This window comes from Talpa occidentalis, unplaced genomic scaffold (genome assembly GCF_014898055.3).
Source record: "Talpa occidentalis isolate TD23 unplaced genomic scaffold, MPIMG_talOcc4v2.1 talOcc4.12, whole genome shotgun sequence".
In the NCBI taxonomy this organism is placed as follows: domain Eukaryota; kingdom Metazoa; phylum Chordata; class Mammalia; order Eulipotyphla; family Talpidae; genus Talpa; species Talpa occidentalis.
Genome location: NW_023601212.1, coordinates 96,158,639 through 96,180,725, shown reverse-complemented (window position 1 = coordinate 96,180,725; position 22,087 = coordinate 96,158,639). Strand labels below are relative to the sequence as shown.

Here is a 22,087-nt window from a genome sequence, read left to right as displayed (position 1 = left end):
TACCTGCTTCTCCTGTGGCTTGACTTGGGATGTTATAGACCGGAAGTCATTTCCCTCGGGATCTTGAAGGTGTATCTTCATATCTTCATTGTTTCCCAGGCTGCAGCACTGCTGTTTATCATACAGCATTTCTCATTTTCCATCCTCAGTAAAAATTCAGCTTCTACTCCAGAAGCTTGCCCTCTCTCCTCTTTGTCTGTCATGTTCCCAGCTTCACCGAGGGGCTCCAGGGATGTGACGTCTTGCACGCGTTGGGCTGGGAGCTTGATGACTGCTCCTGCCTCAGTGCTTGCGCCTGTTGGTTCGGGGTATTTCTTGAATTGTAGATTTGACTTCTTCCTCTCTGTGTTCTCTCCACTCCTCCCCCACCCCCTCTTCTTAAGTTCTTCTCATTTGATCACTCTTAATTTCTTTGTTTACCTTTGCCTTTGTTTTCTGGAAATTTCTCTACTTTCATCCATTAAACCTAGTTGTTCCATCTGCTGTCATTTTGCTTTCCAAAAGAATTTTTCTGTTTTGCTCCCTCTGCATTCTTCTTTTACTTCTTTTTAAATATCTCTGCATTCTTGTTTCTCAACTACATCCTCTTCTCCCCTCTCTCTGGGAACATTAATAGTCATTTGCTTCTGAAGTGTTCTCCCTAAACCTCTCTTTCCTGCCAGCTGGTTGGTTCTCTGTTTATTTTGCTCCTTGTCTGTCATGTTAGGTGTCTGTCTCAAACACGAGGCAACTTCTGGCTGTGTTCTTAGATGTGGGGTTGGGGGGCTGATTAGAAGTTGGTGGTCATTTACTGTTGGCCTGGGGGGGCATCTAGCTATGCCCCTGCATTGGCCACCCCGACATTGGTCTCTAGGTTTCTGCTCTTCATTTGGTCAATTCCCAGGCAAAGGCTTTCTGTTCCCTTCCTTAGAGGTCTACGTGGCTGCCTGCTCTGGTTACGGGGTTTGGGGGAGGAGGGGAGAGCCTCAGATGTTCAGCCTGGATGACTTTTTCTATGTTTCCAATAAGATACCCCCACCTTCAACTCAGTCCAAACCTACTGTTTTACCCTTTTCCAGAGAAGAAAGCCCTAATCGCCTGCTAATTGCCTCTTAAGAAACTTATCTTTTCTTTTTCAACTTTTAGTTCCATGTTCACTACCACTTTTAGAAGTGTCTTATGTTAGCATTTTATCAGCCTTTTCCAAGCTGCCCCATTTAATCAGATTATATTTTGGGTTTGCCGCCTCTTGATGAGCCACAAAACTCTCAGGTCTGTCAAGTTATTCACCGGTTGCCTGCCTGCTTCTCAGCTTCTATGATTTTGCTTGTTTTTTTTTTTTTTTTTTCTTATTATTATCCTTTTCCTTAAGGGTAGTAACTTTGGGATTTTTAAAAATTGGTTCTTTAATGGGATTTTGAGAGGACTTGAATGTAACTAATTTGCTCAGTGTGTTAACTTCAAGCGGCCGGAGCTGTGGTCAGCCCTGGGGTGGACAAACTCAGGGTTTTACTCTAGCATCTTCTGTGCTGTCAGTCAGGACCCTAGTGGTTGTGGTTCGTGGAGGTCGGTGGGCTAAAGGGGGAGATCGGGTCAGCTCAGACTCAGGGATTTCTGTTTTTTGCTCTGCCTTTCCCCACTGTGGAGTTCTCCCTCTGACTCCCTTGCCTCTCCCTTCCGGGTCCCTGGAAGTCTGACCATAGAGTCTTCTTTTGCCTCATTACATCTCATTGTGCTTGATCAGGCCACCCGGGAGGTCCATCTCCCAGAACACGCACGACATGGAGTCTGCAGAGCTGATGCTTGTTTTTTAGACTTGTGGCTAATCTTATTCTGAAAACCCACTGCTGAGTCCTTTCCTCATCGCTGGTGAGTTCTTTCCTGCTCTTGTTCTCCTGCGTTCCCTGGGTCTATCTGGCCCACTCTTGGTATTTCTTTGTTTACTCTTTACCAAGCGAGCTCATATGCACGCACACCAGATAGCAGACCCAACACCCAGTGTCCGCTGCTCGCGCCTGCTGACTGAGGGGCTGGTCTCCTGCGGGGGTGTCTTTGTGCCATTGTTATGAGTTGATTTTAGAGTTTTCTCTGAAGCTGACTTGCTTTCACACTGGTGCGGCTCATCAATGCCAAGTCTTACTCTTTCTACATGTATGCTCCCCCCTCTGCCTTGCCACACTGGGCTGGAGGCAGGCATTGCCTCACTGGAAACCTTTTTTTCTTGGAGAAAAGGAAATTTGATCAAAATGAAAGATGTGTGTGCAGGTGTATATGTCTGACCAAAGCCTTGTCTGCCCTCCCACGAATTGAGAAGTCGTGATGGGATTATTCCCCCAGCTCATGTGCTTCTATCTCTGTGGTAGTCCTTCCACTTTAGATACAGCTTATAATACAGCTTATAATACAGCTTCTCTCTGTTGTACTTGTGTGGACTGTTGCAACGTTGCAAATCGGTCATTTTGATCACACCCCCTCGCCCCGCCAAAAAGGGTGTTCTCTCTGGAGAAGTCATTTAGAAAACAAGGAATGTGGGTCCCCCCCCAAATGGGAGAATACTCTTTGATTACTATTCAAATATTCATGGAATGTCTTTCTTTTCCTGAAGCTGTACCAAATCTTTGGAATGTGGATGGAGAAGTCACAGTCACTGAGCAGAAGCTGGGAGAGGTGGCTGAGGAGCTAGCAAGCACCTATGAGAGAAAGCTCATCGAGGTAAGGCTGGCACAGTCTGTGTGCCTTCCCACCTTGCTGCCCTGGGCATCCTGCAGAAGCAGGCCAGCCTGGCAGACAGATGTCAGCAAACAGCCAGTGAGACACTCTTCACCCCCTTCACAACCAAATACAACATAAGATGGTAACATCCGTTCACTTGATAAAGAAAAGTCAGAGCTGGGCCTTTGAAACATATCACTTCATTCAAACTTTTGGGCCCTTCTGGCAAGGAAATAAGAAAGAAAACATAAATATGTCATGTTAAAAATAAGAAATCAAGATGGCAGTGGGGTGAAGAGACCACTCTGGGATGGTGGGGGGTGGTCCTCAGTCTGACCGAAAACAACAAAAAAAGGAAAAGCAAATGTACTCCTGGATTTGGAGAAGGTCAGGACAAGGAGAGAAGATCACATCCAAGTTTGTGCTGATCTGATGGTGTGGACACAGGGAGAGGCAGACTGTCCCCTGGGTGGCGTCCATTGCCAGTTGCAGACAAGGCCGCGTGTCTGAAGAGAACAGAAGACCTGGGAAGAGAGTTGTACAAATAATACAAGAACTACTGCCCTAGGAGGTGTTGGCCTAGATGGTTTTATGGGGATTTCCAGGAAACTGTTCAAATAGCAAGAGCCCTTTGCTATTTATATTTCCTTAAAGCATTGAACACACACATGTTTAATTTACATACCAGATACATGTATGCATCCATGTATATATGTCTGTGTGTATTCGTGTATGTTTGTATCTTGGCTTAAGTGTGCATTGCTCCAAGGTAAAAGAAAAGAGTAGGTGCCCCCCCCCCCCCCCGGTGGCACAGGCAGTTGAGCACAGCGCTGTGAAGCTGTTTGCAGCCTCTGCAGCACTGGTTTAATCCTGGCTGGCTGGCCGGCGAGGGTCCCACATGGTGAGGCAGACCTCTCCTATCTCGCCTGCTGCTCCCCTCAGCAGTGTATTTCATCAGTCTGCCTGTTCTGTTCCCTGCTCTGTCTCTGGTGAATCCTCTCACCCTCCCATGGATCTGGCCTGTACCCCAGGTCTTGTATAAATAAATAAATAAATAAATAAATAAATAAATAAATAAATAAATCTTCACTAAAAAAGAAAAGAAAAGAAAAGTGTAGGGTTTGTTTATAATTTCAAGGATGGTTTAGGGTTTGGGATTTCAAGTCAGTTTGTTAATAGATCAAGGGCAAAAAACCAGGCGTTTATCTTCATACATACTAACAGTCGTCGATTACCATGATGCCTGACAGAAGTGTTCTTGATAAATGCACAGTAAAGTCCCTTCTTTGATGTGATAAAATATTTTTATCAGAAACCATTAGTGATGCCACAGAGCTGGGAGGCTCCATGTTGGTGAGGTGACTGACGTGGGCCATGCAGGCCTGTGTCCCTGCCATGGCGGCCGCTTGTGGTTTATTATAAGTCTTGTGCATGTGTGTGTATACGTGTGTATACGTGTGTATACACACACACTTATACAGCTGTACTTCCAATACTTTCTAAATCTTCTACAGTGAGTAATTTTGAGTTTTGGAATTAGAAAATGTCCCCCATTTGCCTTGGAGACTTGCCTGACCTGGGGGGTGCATTTCAGAGGCAGTTTTTGAGGAGGTGGCCCTCAGCTCATTTCTGATTCCGGCTGCTATTCTTCTGACCTCTTCTGGTTTCTGATGAACTCAGAAGGGAGGTGACTTGAAAGCAACTTGCCTTCTCACTCAAGCGCATTGGAGACAAGGCAGGCAGGTGGGGGCGCCTAGAGAAGGTTAGAAGGCAGGATGGCAGGGCCTGCAGCCTGAGGAGGCTGGGCATCTCTGCAGGGCCTCTCCCCACCTATGGAGCCTCACTCAGGGGGTTATCAGCCAGAGTTGCTGGTCTATTTGCAGAGAGCCCAAGTGGAGAGGGGAACAGGGCCCTTAACCCACAGGGTCGGGACAGTCTGTGCATGTTCTGAGCCCCTGGAAGGCAGAGACCATGTTCTCGCCTCTGCATAATCAGTCACCACTGACTGGCAAGCAGTGAATAGGTTGGGCTCCATTGTGGAGTTAGGCCTGGTCCCATGTTGTACACAGCTCAGTCATTGGCTGGAGCTTCTAGATAGTTCCTCTTTTCTTTGGGATGGTTCATGGTGCCACTCAGAATTTCTTCTGTGAACTTCCATTTTTCTTGAAGATTGGATGTCAGGAGAAATGGATTTGTGTTCACCAAGGGCTTTGAAGAGAAACAAAGTTGGACACATCCAAGAAAGATCTGTTCTGACACTCTTACTTCTTTACCTCTTTCAAGTATCATTCCTTTGGCTGAGACTCATCTCCAGAGATTTTTCCACTCTTTTCCAGTGATTGCCTTCAAGATAGATATAAATTGTCGGTGGACTTTAACCCTGCATGTCTTTGCTCTGCCTCCTGCAGCCTGGCTTGGCAAGCACACGGTGTCCCACATTGACAGACTGAGTTCAGATCCATCACTACTGCCACACACCCCTGGGCAGGCTGCCTAGCTGCTCTACACCTCAGTTTCTCCATCAGTAAAACGCAGCCTCTGGTATGGACTAGGAGGGCTGCTTGAGGATTCAGTGTAACAATGATGTCTCTGTGCCTTCTCTCCCCGCTGTCCTGATCTCCTTCCGGGGAATGACTTCTCACCAGTGCTTGCCATCTTGGTCGGGGAGCGAATCCAGCCCAGAGCTGATGTGTAGTCTGAGTGAGGGGCATCGGGCCTTTCACTCTGGAGTTCTTCAAGAGAGGCAGGGATGCTCCGGAGGCTGTTGATCCAAAAGCAGGATCCTGGCAATGCCCCGGTTGTATTGAACTGGCTGCAGCTGTTCTGGGTTCAGCCCCTTCTCCGAACCAGATATTCTGACTTTGCTAAGCTTAGGGTGGAATCTGTTTCTATTGCTTTCCTCTAAAGTCCCCTAGCTCATGTGGTGCTTTGTGTGTTTATGTGGCCAGCGGGTGTCTTGTCCCTGCTTACAGAGCTCTTTTGTCCAGCCTCTGGACAACTATCTTGGCTCCTGAATATAGGCAACCCCCAGCTCAAGTCTGCTCTGCTGTGGACATGACCCTGGTCCTGCCAGGCCATTCTCTGCCAGCAGGTCTTCCTCCCCTGTGGCCGGACTCCACTAGCTGTTGATTCACCTTTCAAATTAGAGGATCCTTATCATTTACTGTAGAAGTATAGTTGGCCCCTGAATTTATGCTCGTGGGTAAAATAAAGGGTATATAAGCAACATTTATTCTCATTATAATGGCAGAGTTACTATTAATGGAGAAGTAGGCTTAAGCATCAAGCTGGCAGAAAATGCATTCATAATCACATGCTGTAGATGACTATGAATGTGATCATCATTTTAATGAAATGTAAGAGTTCCTGAAGCAGCCAGGACCTTGGGAGCAGTTATGCTGCCAGTGTTTGCTGCCTAAATTGGCACCGATGGGTTCCAGCAGTCTTGATGTATCTATGAGTCATTTTTATACAAAAGAAGCATGGACTTTTAAATAAAATGCAGGGTCTTGTGTAAATAACTTGGGGTAGAGAGCACTGAACTGAGACCCACATTAAACTGATGCTCAAAATGGAAAGTGTAATGTTTTGTACTTTAGATGCTTTATTTGCAGGATGCTGAGGGAATGAGGACCATGCTCTCACCTCATGTAAGGGGAAGAAAGTTTGCTCACCACACAAAACTGGGTGTTTAAATGCTTGTTAGGTAATGAGTGAAAACTGGTAGGGGTTGTCTTTTCCAGAGAATAGGTGTAATTCTCACTAAAGTGTGAATGAATAACCAGGCCAAACCTCCAGGGAATTCTTAAAAGCTTTTTATTATAGAAAAGCTGTAACATACAGTTGAAGAATATAATGAGCCTCCATGTCCCCACTGCCTGGCTTCACAGAGTTACTCGGTCCCATCCTGCTCCCCTGTGTCTTAGGATATTTTGAAGCAAACCCAAGGTTTCATATCATCTTATTCCTAAGCATTTCAGAATGCTTATTCCTAAGCATTTCAGTGCTCTTACAAAACCCTCAATACCATTCAGTGCCTCATAAAGGAAGTCGTTGGTTCTGATGAATTTCAGATTGGAAAGACAGAGAGGGTGAGGGGAAGAGATAGGTGGTGAGAGGAGGAAGGAAAGTGGGGCGGGGGAGAGCTTTTTTTTTTTTTTTTTGATTTACATTTAAGTTGCCTGTACCTTTTATTATTATTATTTTTAATATTTTATTTTATGTAATTCTTACATCATTTTTTATTTCTGCACAATGTATGCATTTTCATTTTGGTTATATTCCCCATACAATTGCACCCCCCCCCTTATTTTGACCCTAATTCTTCCTCTCCCCGCCCCCGTCCCCCTGTAGTGTGTCTCTGGTTTATAGCTGCTTGTTGATTTTGATTTTCACTTTGTATTAATTAGTCTTTTTCCTGGTCCCTTATTTAGGTTTTCTAGACTCCTGCTATGAGTGAGACCATCCGGTATTTTTCTTTTTCTTTCTGGCTTATTTCACTGAGCATGATCCCTTCCAGCGCCATCCATGTTGCTGCAAACTGCATGTGTGCCCCTTTGAGGGTCTGTGGCTTACTCAGTTGCCTGAGGGAACACCTTAGCCTCTGGTTCACGCAGGACAGCCAAGCGCAGGTCCTCTCTGCTTCCCCCTCCTGCCCTCTGCTTGGCTTTCTACGTTGATGCCACGTGATGTCACCACAGATGTGTCCCTAGCACAGCTGCACTGGCCCTTGGTGATTTGGGATTTTGGAGAAAATGGGGCGTGACCATGGTTTGCCGGTTTCACCAGTACTGGGGGGGTCCTGGCCTTGGCTAACTAGTTCCCTGACTAGTTCCCCTCTTTGGAGGAGAAGGGAAGGCTCTGCCCCGTAGGGGGCTCCAGCAATATTTTCAAACCATATGTTTTTATTACGGATACTTCTGATTTATGTCAGAGGAGATGGAGGAAAATAATGTGCTTTCCTGGGCTGAGCACTCGCTGCAGCTTGTCAGCTCGCAGCCCGGCTCACCTCATCCATACATCTGCTCTCAAAGCGTTTTGAAGCTTCTCAAAGTGTTTCGAAGCAAACCCAAAGCCCAATGTTGATTTCACGCCAAAGTATTTGGAATCTATCTCTAATAAAACACCTAGAAGTTAACAATATGTCTGTAACACCATCGACTGCCAGGCGAGGGGTCAAATTCCCAGTCCAAACAAGTTTGACTGCGGTTCCAGCCAAACCCACCCCCATGTTGTGGTGGATGACCGACCCCCAGGGTCTTCTACTCTCCAGCTTCTCCCATCTCTAGCTTCCTTCCCTGCCTTTCTTCCTGACTCTCAATCTATTCATTGAAGAATCTGGGTTGCGATCCTGGAGACTTCCCCCAACACCACTGGTTTTTGATGGGATGTTAACGAGCTTGCAACTCTGCACCGTTAGACTTTTGGTGACATCTGTCTAAAGACAGGCAGCCCCACACGTTGATGGTGGTGGAGGTGGAGGCTTAGCCTCTTCCTCGGTGCAGTGCCAGTGCCCTGCGTGGGCAGCGTGATGCCTGCTGCACCCTTCCACGAGGAGACGGAGGCCTAGGGATGGTGAGTCAGCTGCCCAAGGTCACAGGGCTGGCAGCTGGAGAGCTGGGATTTGACCCTGGCTGCCCGAATGCTGCTCTTTCTGGTACCCTCCGTGGCCTTCTCAGTGTCTGATCAGAGACAGGAATCCGGCCGCCAGGCTGGTTGGCTTTAAGTTTTAACTCTCAGAGAAGCCAGGGCCATGGAAGCAGAGATGAGCGTGTGGGCTGTTAGCCTGCCAAACCCAGGGGAATTACCCCAGGATGAGGAGGGCTAGAGCAACGAATCCTGGCTGACAGACACTGTCCCTGATGTAAGCCTCGCTCAGATGGCAGGCCCGTTCTGCTGTCTCCATGCTCTCCACTGTCCCCATTATGTCGCGTGTGCTCAGGTGGCTCACCCAGGGAGCACAGAAAAAGGCTCCCTTTGGCAGAGCCCCAATAGCTTGGTCTTCCCCCTCCCCCACCCCTCCGCCTCCAGTGGGCCGGGCCTTTCACCCCGTTGCACTCTGGGGCCGGAGGAGCTGCAGGGACACTGGTCCCGGGCAGGTGCAGCTCCCAGGCTCACCAGTGTGGTCCTCGCCCACCTTCCCATTGCTGTTTCCTGTGGGTCTCTGGCGCCTCTTTTCCCACTTCCATGGGGGCTGCCAACTCCGTGGATGAGGGGGCTGTGGGCCCTGCATCTGTGCGGCAGCTCCGCCTGTGTCGGGTCAGTGTCCTATTTCTGGAAAGCCTGTTTTGGTCATGTCTCTGACCCTGCAGGCTGGAGCACTCGCGGGTGAGCCCCTGAACTTCCTCAGAGAAACACTTGGAAGAAGATCGAATGCGCCTTTTTGGGTGGTAGATAAAAATACTTGTAATTATGGTAGCTGGCTTGCAGCTTTTCAGAGCCACTATTTTGGGCCTATTTTATATTTGTTTTCCTCCTTGTGGCAGGAAGTAGCTTCTTGAAGCTACTGCTGGGTCTCCAGAGGAGTTGTCTGGAAGGGGTAGGGGAGGCCATGCCTACCAGGTTGGGCTCAGCGACCAGGTCACCCGGCGAAGGGGCGCTGTCTACCTGCTGGACCGGCCCCCGCCGCCTGCAGAAATTGGGGGTGGGGCAGATTATGGAGAGGGGAGGGAGATGTTGTGTTTAATGTGTGTGATGAAATAATGAAAAACTGCTTGGGCCGGTCTGCATGGCCGTTCTCTGTGGTCACCCTCAGCGCCATCAGAGGTGGCCTGTCACCACCAGACCCTTTGGCTTCTGCCTCTTCCTCCTTTGTCAGCCACATTTCTCACCTCATTCTGAACTTGTTTCCGTTTCCAGGTGCACCCACCTACAGATCCAGGTTGCTTTACTTCCTGGAACCCCATTCTTTTTGCTTGTCTCCCCCCATGTCCCCCTGGCTGATCAGTTCTGATCCTGAGGATTCAGGAGCCTTCTTTCTCAGAGCCTTCCCCAGTCACCTCCTGCACTCCCAATGACTGGGCACCCTTACCTACCCCATGTCCTGTGTTCCCTCTCCTGGTCCTGTCTGGGTGCTGCTGTTCATTAGCCTGCCCCGCCCTTCTTCCCCATGCCCTCACTGTGCTCTAAGTCCCAGCACTGGTGATTCTGGCTCATGGCTGTAGTCCCAGCATCTGACCTGATCCCTGGCCCCTGGTACCCATTATCATTTAAGAGTCTTTGGTTGTAGGTGACAGAAAATTTGGCCCAAATTGAATGTGACCAGACTACGCTGCATGTTTATGAAGCCTGTCCCATTGCTTTCATACTGGACAAACAGGATGGTTTGTTTCCCAGTCTCCCTGTGGTTACGTGACTGGCCAGCGGGCTCTAAGTCATGAGCAGCCCCAAGACTGCAACATTGAAGAGTTGGTGTGAATTAATTGCCTTTGCTCTCCTGTCCTCTGCCATGGCAATCCTGAAAGCTGTGTGTTTTCACAGTTTAGCAGCTTAGTGGTAAGATGATGCCAGCCTGGATCTCTGAGTCACCGCTGGGACGGGAGCTGCCCTGCTGTGCTGCTGGAATCTTTGCGAGATCAGGAATAGGCCACTGAGGTATCAGTCACTCGTCATTACACTAGAGCACAGCTAACCCCCATGAAGGAGAATTCCTTGATTTAAGGAAAAATCCAGGTTCAGGTGTGGCCAAATCTAGGGATGTGGGCTATGTCACCAGACTACTGTTTCTCTCTTTCTAGCCCTTGATGCTTTCGTTTCTGCATTGACATCACTTTTGGTGGGGTTTTCCCTCCTGGTCACCTCTAGGCAGACAGTTTTTCTTCCAGGTTCACACTTGGAGGAAAGAGCAAGACTCTGGGCTTACCCTGCCTTTTCAGCCAGGCGCAGGATCTTGTTCATGATCTAAGGTTGAGGCAAGAGCCCCCACCAGATGTGGAGAATAAAGGCTGGGGAGAGGGGTGGACCCCCAGATGAACTGAGATTGGTGCCAGAGGGAAATGGATGATGCAGAGGCAGACACCAAGGTCCACGGAGTGCTCACAAAATATGTGCACATGTGCATGAATGCATGAATGCCAGGTTAGTGGATACATTGACCAGTCAGCCTCGCCCGCCTCTTCCTTCTGGGGCCCACAGTCTCCTAGGGGTTCACTTCATAAAACAGTGATTTGTGGCAGCAAGTAATCAGTGAACCAAAGGAAGTTTCTACAGGGAAGAGGGGAACTCACTCTGTGACCTGGTAGTGGAGAGGGCATGGGTTGGGGTGTCTCAGTGGAGATACTGCAAAACTATTCATTTCTAAGCTGGGTTTTGAAGGTAGAATAGGAGTTTGCCAGTGAAACAGGAGAGAAAAGGCAATCCAGGTTGCAGGAACAGCACAGCATGAAGATTTGACTATTTGACATGTCAGAAGGTGACTGACTGGTCTGTGATAGAGTGAGGCAGAGGCAGAAGGTCTTCAGATTTTATTAGCAGTCTCCAGTGGTCATTCCTACTAGCGAGTGTCATTTCAGCTGTATGCACTATGATTATTTAACATTTATTTTTCTGAAAGAGGTTGAATTGGACAGTTTTTGCTTCCTTTGCCTTTTCCTCTGAGTGTCCCTGGCATGGCACACATGGGCTGCCATACCTCCCACCCCCTTGCTGCCCTTGGTCACTTGATACAAATCCCCTTTTAACTCCCAGCCAGCCTTCCCTCCCTTTGCTGGAAGATGCCAGAAGGTCAATGTTGCTGAGAGACTTCTTAAAAAAAGCTCTGCCTGTCGCTCCTGTGGGACGACACCCGGACACTTCTGACTTTGAAGGGCTTGTAGCATTTGCCTAGGATGACACTGGTAAGCTTCCCATAGAAAGCACTGCCTGAGGGGGTCCTGTCAGCTCAGAAATGGCCCTTGTGTGTGCTAGTCAGACTGGGGACTTTGCTTCAAATCATTTGATGTCCTTGTTTGTTTTATTGCAAGGCTTTAAACTCTTCCATCACCTGCCTGGTCTCTTCCACAGAGAGGCTGACACAAAACACAGTGTTTGTCATGTTGGGTTTGAGTAATCAGAGGTTCTGCTCACTTCGTCCATGCTTCTATGTGAAAACTGCTGCAACACCCGTCTGAGCTCCTTCTGTATGTGGAATAAGCAGACACTTTCCCCAAAGCAATTCATTCACCTACAATTGAATAACAGGTGAATGACTGCTTAAATACAAGCTAATGCAATCGATACCGTTAGTGAGCAGGCTGAGGTGCACCCTGGGAACCCCAGACTTGCATGCTCTAAATAGATTCTGCCATCCACAGCATAAAGACTAAACATCCTCTTAGTATTAAAGAACTGTAAAGGCATTAGTGTGCATAGAAAGAGAGAAGAAAGATAATAGTTTTCCCAAAGATACTCATCCCCTCGTGGGTAAATGCCCAGCCAGATAGAGTTGCCCAAAGTGGGGTCACTGAGGCCCAAAAGCTTGCACAAGTCTAAGATACCTTCTGGTGAGACCCATAGGATAGGAGCAGAAGGGGCCAATCAAGTCTGAAAGGAAAGGAGCTAATCAAAGTACAAATCAAGGTAACAGCTGCCATTGTCAGCCTCCCCATGAGTCTGTCACCCACCTTTCTCCCAAGTGTCTCTGCATGTCCCTACTCCACGTATCTCCTTCCGTGTCCCTCAAGTCCCTGGTAAAGCCAAGAAGCAAGTGGCCTTCTTCACGTCTCTCTGCTCCATGGTCTCCTCCAGGTCTTACTCCAAGCCTCTCTTCCCCATCTCAGCTCACCCTTCATAGGGTGTAGCAGGGAACGTGGAACCTCCCCCTTTTATGGAGATCACACTCTAACAATTCCTCTCTGGAACATACATTCAATAAGCCCGCCCTACTATGTGTCAAAAACTGGACTGGCACAGCACCTGCAGCCTCTCATTTAACCACCATCACAACAGGTCAGGAAACTGAAGCTCAGAAAGGTTGGGTATAATACCCCGAGTCACACCACAGGGACATGGAGGAATGGACGTTTTACCCCAGCTCTGGTGGTGGCAGCGGCTGTGACCTCTCCTCACTGTGCTCACGTGCATCTGTTCATGGAGGTGCCCCAGAGGCCTTATGGCCTGCGTGGGGGGTGGGGGCCACCATCGCCTTTCAGCCATGCTCCCCTTTCCTGTTTCCTGATGCATTTTGGGACCCTCTAGGGGCCACTCTTCTAAAGAGAGGCTTTGTTGCTTCTGATTCATTACAGCGCGAATTAATCCAATGAATTATGGCGCTCAGCTAATAACTTGCTCTGATCTAATCACTCTGTGGAAAGAAGGGGTGGGGCATTTTTATTTAATCCATTTTGGGGGTATGTTCGAGTGACTTAAAAATTAAAGAGCACAACGAATCCCTTTACTCGATTCTTTTGCATCCGTTCTGCTCTTGGGCAGGTGTGTCCTTTAGGAGCTGCTGAGACCCTCGACCGGCTGGTGCTTCCCCCCACCCCCTGCTCAGTGCTTATGTCATGCACTTTATTGATCTCTTTGGATCCTTACAGTCTCTACTGTAAGGGAGTGTTAAACCTTGATGGGGCAGTATAGCTCTTAGCCCATTTTACAGAGGCTTGGTGAGATGCCTGGTGTTCACGGCTGCAGGGGCAAAGAGAGACTCCCAGCTGCTGCAGAGTTGGGAGTGACACTCCAGACCTGAAGCTCAGAACCTCTCCCCCAGGAGAGGGGTCTGTGGCCAGAGTCTGAGGGTTCTGATCCTGGCCTTGGGTGCGAGCCTGGCTGTGTCATCGCCCCTGGAGCCTCAACCCCTGAAGTTGCATCTCAGGAGCAGCCATTTCTGATGGCTGTGTCCAGATTGAACAAGGAGCTGAATACCTCACTTCCTGCCACACCTCTGCCCCTCAGGTGTGGCGTGTGTGCGCTGCAGGAGTTACCTGCTGGGGGACAGACAGTGTCACGAAAGAGTTGACAACCCTGAGCCCACCAAGCATGGAGGAGCCACAAAGCTGGTCTTCTCTTGTACCTGCTTCCCCTGATGACAAGCCTTGGGTCCCAAGCATGCCCTCGCACCAAGGTCAGAGTCCGCAGCTGCCCACCCACTGCTATCTGTGCAGGAATCTGTGAACAACCTGGGGTGTATGCTGCAGCTGGTCCCGGCTCCCTGCTCAGACTGTCATCTCCAAGCTCCCCTGGGGCCCCTCAGTCACTGCCTGGACCTCCTGTCATCCCAGACTGGCTCCTTGCCTCCCTTCTAGCTTGCTGCCACATGGCTGAGGACAGGTTGCTCCCCTCGAATGGCTCTGGAGCCCTCAACTCCAAGCCCAGGGAGCTGGAGCTGCCGATCCATGTCTCCACTCCCCTCCTCTGCTCTCCACTGCTGCCTGTCCTGGGTTGGCTTTCCAGGGTGCCAACAGTGCACCCTGGAAAGCGCAAGGGGCCCTTAGTTCCCTTGGGGACACCCACGCCTCAGTCCAGGGCAGTGAGGTCTGTGGCAGCTTCCCCGAGCTGTGGTTTTCTGCTTCACCTTCTGCCTTGTGTGGAAGGGCTGCCCGAGTCCCCTGCCTGCCTGCCCCCTCCTCCTCCCAGCCTGGGGCCTTGCGCTTGCCAAGCTGCCCACGGCCTCCTTATTTTGTTTTTCACAAAACCTCTCTGTCTCACAGCTCCTTTTGTGGCTTGTTTTCCCATCAGCAACCTGCTTTCCCGCGGCTTCCGTTGACGAAGGTAAATTTTACCTTTGGAGCTGGTGCAGTGAAGAGCTGAATGTGCTCTGTCTCCTCTGGCTTCCTCGACGTGACTCACAGCTCCATTTTCAGTACCGAAAACTCAGCTCTGCCAGGGCAAACTGTCAGCCCTTTTTTTTTTTTTTTTTTTTTAAACATTGACAAGTACTTTTCAAAAGTTTCTTTTCCCCTTCATAGAACCTCCCAGATGCCCTGATTCACTCCTCTGGCTCACACAAACAGCTCTATGGCCTAGCTTTGGGCAGAGGATGAGCTTTAGCAAAGAAGATTGAAATTAGGTTCTGTTGATTCAGCCCCGGCCCCCCCCCCCCAGTGGTGTTTTAAATCCATTTTTAACAATGTAAAGATAGAGAGGAAAACCAAACTTGAGAACTTTTTCCTACAAAGACCAACTTCTGTGCATCGGCCTCCATTCCCAGGACCTGGATGAAGGTTCCTGAAAGTGTCTGTCAGGCTCAGCTCTTCTCGAAATGAAACGTGCCCTGTGCTAACCACCTGGTTCCTACTCTGTAATATGGAGAAATTATTTTCCCTTTGTGCAGAAAACTGGTTTGAAATGCTAAAATACTACCTTTTTGTCTCCTTGACAAATCTTTCCTGCCTTTGGTGGTAAAAGCTTTTAAAATTAATGGAAAATTCCCCCACCCCTCTGCCGGGGCCCAGGAGGAGACCAAGCGATCGGTTTCTCTGTAAATAAAGTGACAAGCGCCTTGCTGGTGTCTGAGAGCTGAACCGCTTGATGGTATATATTTTAAAGCAAACTGGTGGTCAATTTGGATGAAAAGTGATAAAAAGTGAGTGGATTAAATTGGCTGTCAGCAGTTAAAATGTCATTTTCCATCTGAAACTTTATGCCAAAAGTCTGTTATGTATGTCGGAAAAGAAATGGAAATTTTCTACAACTTTTTGGGGACACACTTGAATTGTGACAAGCATTTTTTGTACAGCATGTCATAACTTTTAGATCATCAGTGGAAACATTTTCTGCAGAAGGTAAAGTGGTAAATACTTAGGTGTTTTGGGCCACGTGGTCTCTGTGGCAGCTGTCACTCCTGTGGCTGTGGGCCGGAGTGACCAGGGCGTGACTGTGTTCCAATAAAACTTTCTTTGTGAAATGGGGCAGAGGGCAACTCTGGCCAGCAGGAGGCGGTGGTGTGCCAGTCCCTGTCTAGATGGCTCCTCCAGGGTGCCATCAGAGGCAGTTCCTTGTGAGGCCCAGCAGTGTGTGTGAGTTAGTGCCCATAACACGGGGTGAAGGGTGAGAGTGAGAATTGCCACTTCTCAGAGAATCAAGTGAGGCTTAGCTGCGTTCTCATGAAATTTTATTGATGAAAACTCATTTCCAAAAAGGAAAAACAAAAACAGCTTCTGAGTGAAAGGGACAAATACCTCTATCTGTTCTTGCACCAACACTGTTATTTTCTCCTCCTTGCTGTTGATTATGAGAGTCGCTCTCCTGTCACTTTGGCCACTTGGTCAGAGGACACTTTTCGCAGGGCACAGTGGGTCCTCTGGGAGCCACGTTTGAGGGGGAGTGCCTTGGGAAGGGCATCTCACTACTATCGGCTCTTGCTACTGGGAGAGGGTCCCTTTTGGGCTCTTCAGGAGAGCAGCTTTTACAAATGAAAGGGCCTGCAATTAGTCACATTCTCAAGTCACCAGGAATAGGAGTCACATGATCATTGATAACAGAATCCAAAAAAGAAGGACTCTTTAAAAGAAAGGCTGCTTGCGGTACACTGGGCGATAATAGCGGGGTAACAGTGGTGGGTGCCTGGGGCCCTGACGACAGAGTTTTCTTTCCATGTGCGGACACAGCATGTGAATATGGGTATTGTGCCTCACATCATGCCTTTCTCAACTGGGATGTATTGTGCTTTTCCAACCTGGGGCCATGCTCTCTGCAGAGTTTCATTTCATCAAATTGTGCTCTGAGACACTGGCAGTAGCTGGAGGGTGAGGGGCCCCATTTCAGACCAGGGTACCCCCTAAGGGCGGTCCCATCTCCTGCTGACTCAGCAGGCTTTGAAAGGAGGGAATCTGCTTTTGCTCAGGAGCAAGTATATCTTCCCTCTGGGTTTGTGAGAGTGAACATAAGGTCAAACTTTCCAAAAGTCCTCAGAAGCTCATTTTTAAGAAATGGTATTCACAAACATCTACCTAAAGGTCATGTTCTGTCCACGGGAGGCCATTTTGTCCACGAAATCAGCCAAATCATGGGCGGCAGCAAATGCGGCCTGAATTGGTTTACTGCTTATAGACTTATTCTTTTGCACTTCATGGAGCTGTCTTCCTGGGTTGGAGTCAGCAGCTGCAGCCAATAGATGACATCCAGCTCCTGGGCGTGTTTTTCTTGAACATAGGGTTGGTCCGAGTAATTTTCTTTTAAAATTAGAATTAGTTTGGCCAAAGTGAAAATCTAGATTTGAGCCCCACCCTAGAGAAACGCGTGCCCACGTGACCCGGGAGAGTTGCAAGAGCAACCCCAGGTGAACTGCATCAGCCTGGACAACGCTATGGCAGCCCGGCTTGCTGGCGGACCCTGGCGCAGCCATGTTTGGGTTTAAAGAAAAGAGAAAGCGCAGCAGTTCTGGAGGCATGGAGGCACACGGGGAAGGTTTGAACCTGGCCAGCCATTCAGATGCAGTAGAGCTCACCTGCCCCGTCTAGCTCAAGACGGTGCAGGACGGGTTGGATGTACAAAACCCTGAGCTGGTTTTGAAAATTGATCAGGTCAGAGCTCCCGCTGGCACCAATTAGGTTCAAGCTTGTTCCAGCACCAATCAAATCTTAGAAACAGCTGGTTTGGAAAGTGGACCAGTCAGGTTTGAATCAGCTTTGAATGCAAGCCAAGACTTAGGAGAAGCTGAAAGCTACTGGGAAAGAAGCTACTTGGAGTCAGCTTGAGCGGGAGAGGCTTGACTCAGCTTGGGGCGGCTTCAGTTGGCTTGGGAGGATGGCTAGATTTGAGAAGTTGGCTCGGCCTGGAAGAGGTTTTAGGACGAGACTTGACTTTGGCTTTAGGAGGGACGCCCGCCGTGTGGTGCTGAGCTGTGACTAACCCTGATCCTACAGGTGAGTCCACCATTTGCTGGGGTGCCACCAGTTTCAGGCTCCCTTTGGAGGGACAACATGAGCAGCTTTTGGTTTGGACTATTGGGTACAGTGGACACCATCTGGGGTAGGACAGCCGGCCATTTGTGGCCTTAGGGCCTATCTCCTTATCCCAATTTCCCCTTTTTAACTAAACCCTCTTGTTGCAGCCTGAGATTGAGCTGTGTCTTGTGAGTGCATGGGTGAAAACCCACAAAAGTAGGGGCGACCCGTCCCCCTCCTTTGCACACTTTCAGAGTCACAGCTGCATCCATAGCATTGCTTACTGAGGTAGCACCTTCGGTGTGACTCGTATCCAGTAACAGGAGAGCGGAAGTCAACACAGCGGTGAAAATGGTTGGACCTTGGCCCTCCTCACCAAGTGGGCATTGCTTGTGACCACGCGTCGCGAGCCAAGGCAAATAGTAGTAGAGCACATTTATATAAAGATCAGAAAAATGTAGGCTGGAAAAGGAGGTAGGCTAGGAATTCACACAGGTGGTAAATGATACAGAACAGCAAGGGGAGGTAAAGATAAAAATCAAGGTAGTGATAACTGAGCGGTTCCAGGAGGTACTAGAAGGTGCTGTGTCTTAAATGATGCAGTGAGTGGGTGCGCAGGTATTTGTTTTCTTACAGGTATGTATACTCTTTATTCATTTGTATACTGGAAGTATTTAATGTTTTAAAAACCCTGAATTATCCAGAAGTATTGGCCTATATTCCCACGTGGCAGCCCTGACTGGAGCTGGCAACTGCCTCTTCAGGTGTGACCTGGACTTTCCAGCACGTCACAGTCCTTACCTTCTCCCAGACCCTCCCTCGTCCTTCTCACCTGTTTTCAGCAGCATTTGAGCCTTGATCTCTAGCCTTGGGGTGTTAGGGAGATAGTGTGCTGAAAATTATCCTTGTATGCCAACATACGGGCAAGGAGTTGCTGATTCCTCAAGTTGTGAGGCGTTCCTAGGATGTAAGTACCCAGATTGCTTCTTAACTGAGTAGTCAAGTCTTTTAGCTATTGTCTCTGAACATGTTTTTTTCTTTGCCTTGGCTGCGGGGAAGGTCAGAGGCAAATGTGGGTTGTCTTTAGCAAAAGTGGAGACGTCACAGCATGTGTTTTGAGTTCTCGTTTGACTTGCTTCATCTGTTCTCCTGCCTCACCTCCCTCCTTCAATTCTTCACTTAATTTTCAGATTCTGTTCCATAATGCACCTGTTTGCAAGTGTCCATATTCTTTTTTGGGAAAAGATTTACATCTTAAACTTGCATTTACCTAAAATGATGGCAGAATATGGTGGTGTGAGAACATTCTGGAAATCTGAACTTTATCTGGAGTGGTTTATTCGTAAGGCAGCCTTGATCATCTATTTCAGTTGTGTGGGTTACTAATTTTCCAGGAATGAGAATATAATTAAAATATGCTTAACGCCGAAACACAACTGAACATAATTTCATCTTCGATAATTTAGAAGGCAGTTAAAGGAACTTGTGATGCCTCAAGGCCATAATTACAGACATCAGTTATCATGGTGTGACACTATAAGAAAATCTGGTTATTTCAGCTTTTTGATTACTTGAATCTGTAGGAATTAGAATTTAGAGTCTGTGCATGTGTTATATACATAGTTCGTTTGAGCCGCCCTAATGTGTGGTTCACATGGAGCTGAAGGAAGGACAAGCAACTTCTCTCATGGAGACTTCCTGGATGGCAAGTTCTCCTTGGCCTCAGCTATAATTAGCTTCTTGGTGGTGGGTTTCTTCAGCCTCCCACGAGGGAAGAAATCAGGTGCAGTGCAGAAATGCCTCTGCCAGCTCCAGCCAGGCTGGCATCCCTCCCCTGGCTGCCTGCTCTCTAGGAGCCAGCCTAACTCCGCAGCTCTGCCTCAACAAAGAGGGAAGTGTGTGCCTCCAGGCTGACTCTTTGGTGGTGAAACCTTTTATTCGATAAAATATTTCTTGGTTAGTGAATAAAGCAGACAGGTAGAGCTCACTTGTTCTAGTGCTTGTTCTAGTGTGCATTTGTCCTCTGGACAGAGGACCTGGCTCCAGATGTGTCAGGCCAGGTGTGCTGGGGGTGGACCAGGGGACAGTTCCATGACCGACTGACCCTAATCGTGTACCTAGAATCATGTGGGGTCCCCGGTGGATATCAGCAGCCATCACAAGGACAGGCAGGGAGTGGACACGGGGGAGGCCAGCAAGAGCACTATAGCGCCCTTGGCATGTGCCCACTGGACACTGCAGGGTCCAGGGTGCACACACTTTGATCGCATATCCCAATTGATGCAAAGGCTTTGGAGTCGTGTACATGTTTGTGGTACACATAGTTAGATTATCTAAAGGTGAGTAGAATCACTGTGTTCGAGTTCCAGTATTTCTCTCGCTGTCCCAGTGGCGCCTGCTCTCAAGACCTGTGTGGTAATGCAGTTACTGAGGCTGTCACCCGGGCCCGCCGTGCTCATGTCCTGAAGTTGCGTCAGTTCTGCTCTACTGTCATGACTCCTGTTGTATCTGCCTGCCTCCACTGATTTACTGTTTTCTTTAAATTGGTTTCCATTTTTATTCTTGCCTGAAGCAAATTTACAAAGAAAACCAGTATTGGTGGCTATCAGTGGAAAATAAGCGCAGATGTCCCCTGATGAATTTAAAACAACTGTTCTTTTCTAGTTGGGAGTTGTTGCTGCCCGTAGATAAGACTGGGGAAGAGCACCACACTGAGATTTTCTTCTTGAAACTTCAGGGGGCTGAGAAGGGAAGATCTTGTCTTTGGGATTGAATTTTGTACACTGTGGTGTCCAGGAACCACAGAAAACAATTCTAGGTAGCAAGTTCCGTGCTCGGGGAAGCCCCAGGGTGGGGATAATATGAGAGCTGAAACCCTGACTTGGGATGGACACGGGCTCAAGTGCTGCCTTTACCCCTTCCCTGCGGCGCCACAGTCTCTTCAGCTGTAATCTGGGCCTCCTTTGAGGGGTTGTTGGAATGAAATGACACCCACAGATCTCTTTCCCCGTAACAAAGAGTTGATAAATGCAAGCTTTTATTATTATTGGTTTGAGTTGTATTTGAGCTGTCACACTTTAAGAGATTTTCAGTTTAAAAATAAGGTGGAGATTGATTTTTAAGTGTTTTTGGAGCAAACTGACTCCATCGAAGAATCTAGCAAATTTCCTCAGTTTCTCCATGGGGCCTGAGATCACACCAGTCTTCAGAGACTCAGACTGAACCATTCCCAGTTTATTTGATTTTTCCCACATCAGTCTTAACTTTCTCATGAATCTGTCCCTTTTTCCACATGCCACAGGCTCTTAGGGCCTCCATTAATTTACCTTGAGTATGACAGCTTTAGAGCCTCAGGAAGCAGAGCTGAGTCCCTGGATGTCACCAAGGCAGCTGGTCACCAGCTGGCCCCTGGATGTCACCAAGGCAGGGCTCGCCAGCACAGATGCCAGCAAGGTCCAGGCTGGTGGCCTGGGTGGGGATGGAAGCTACGGGAAGACGTGAGGAGGCATGCGCGTCCAGACAGGATGCTGCAACTCTCCAGGGCATGCTTCTGGCCCATGGTTTCTTCTCTGAGTTGTACTGGGTGAGCAAAATTTGTGATCCCTACCCCAAGCCCTTTTCTTAATGGATTCCACCCCCCTATTTTGCTCCACACTATTGACCTGGAAGCTGAAGTCTGGGTTCTTTGCTTGTCTCATAGTCCCTTTGATGGTAACCGATGTCATCTCGGCTCAGAGCTGACAGACACTCCCAAGCCAGCAGTCTCTCTACTTGGGAAATAAAGGACACTCCCCAGGCCGCCCAGAGGTCCGTTTCTAACACACTGACAGCTCCGTCACAGCTCTATCAGGTAACGAACACGAGCTGGGGAAATCAGGAGAGCAGGAACGACAACCACAGAGCCTCAACCAGGACAGGAGCTTGAGCGACCTCGCCTACAGGCTTTTCTCTCCCCCATCCATTACGTAACAGGTGTCTGTCCTGCTGCCTCGGGGAGGGACAGAAACATCAAACTTCTCTGAGTTTTATTTGACTTTCCTTTGCAAATATTCCCCCTTCAGTAGCAATGAAGCCCAGTTTTACAAGCTTCATTTATTCTCTCTGGAAGAGAGAATAAAAATTGAAAGTGATGATGGTGGGACTGTGGCTTGCCCCTCGGCCCCTCTGCTGTTGGAGCAGCTGGGGCGCTACTGGGCCCTCAGGGGTGTTTATTTGCTGGACACAGGAGCAGAGTTCAGTGTGACAAAGACGCACTGGGTGGCAGGACACAGAGCCAGGCATGGTGACCTGTGAGGGGTTGGCTTTGTAAAAATGAGTTAAACGCATCTGGCAGCTCCTCTTTGAAGGTTCATTGTGGGAAATAAAGGAAAACCTTATTAATAATAACAGAAAGAAAAGAAAAAAACTACACTTAAGTGATATTAAGGATGTGACAAGCACTCTGTAAAACCAGCGAGTCAATATTAAGATTTAGACTTGATCTTCCAACCTGTGGCCCATTGTTCCCAGGTGGTGAAGCAGATAAAATGCATTAATTAAATATTTGGGCAGCTCCTTGCTGGTTCTTCTTATTTATTATCTTGTGTGAGGTT

General features: G+C 48.5%; 1 protein-coding gene across 2 annotated transcripts in view; it reads left to right on the top strand.

Moving 5' to 3' along the window:
• The window catches only part of SNX29 (sorting nexin 29), a 296,663-nt gene that overhangs the window by 152,311 nt on the left and 122,265 nt on the right, over window positions 1–22,087 (top strand). For both annotated transcript variants that reach the window (XM_054693831.1, XM_037507581.2), the window contains exon 15: window positions 2,585–2,691. In XM_054693831.1, the coding sequence (XP_054549806.1) occupies window positions 2,585–2,691 (107 nt within the window). The remainder of the gene's footprint in view (window positions 1–2,584; window positions 2,692–22,087) is intronic.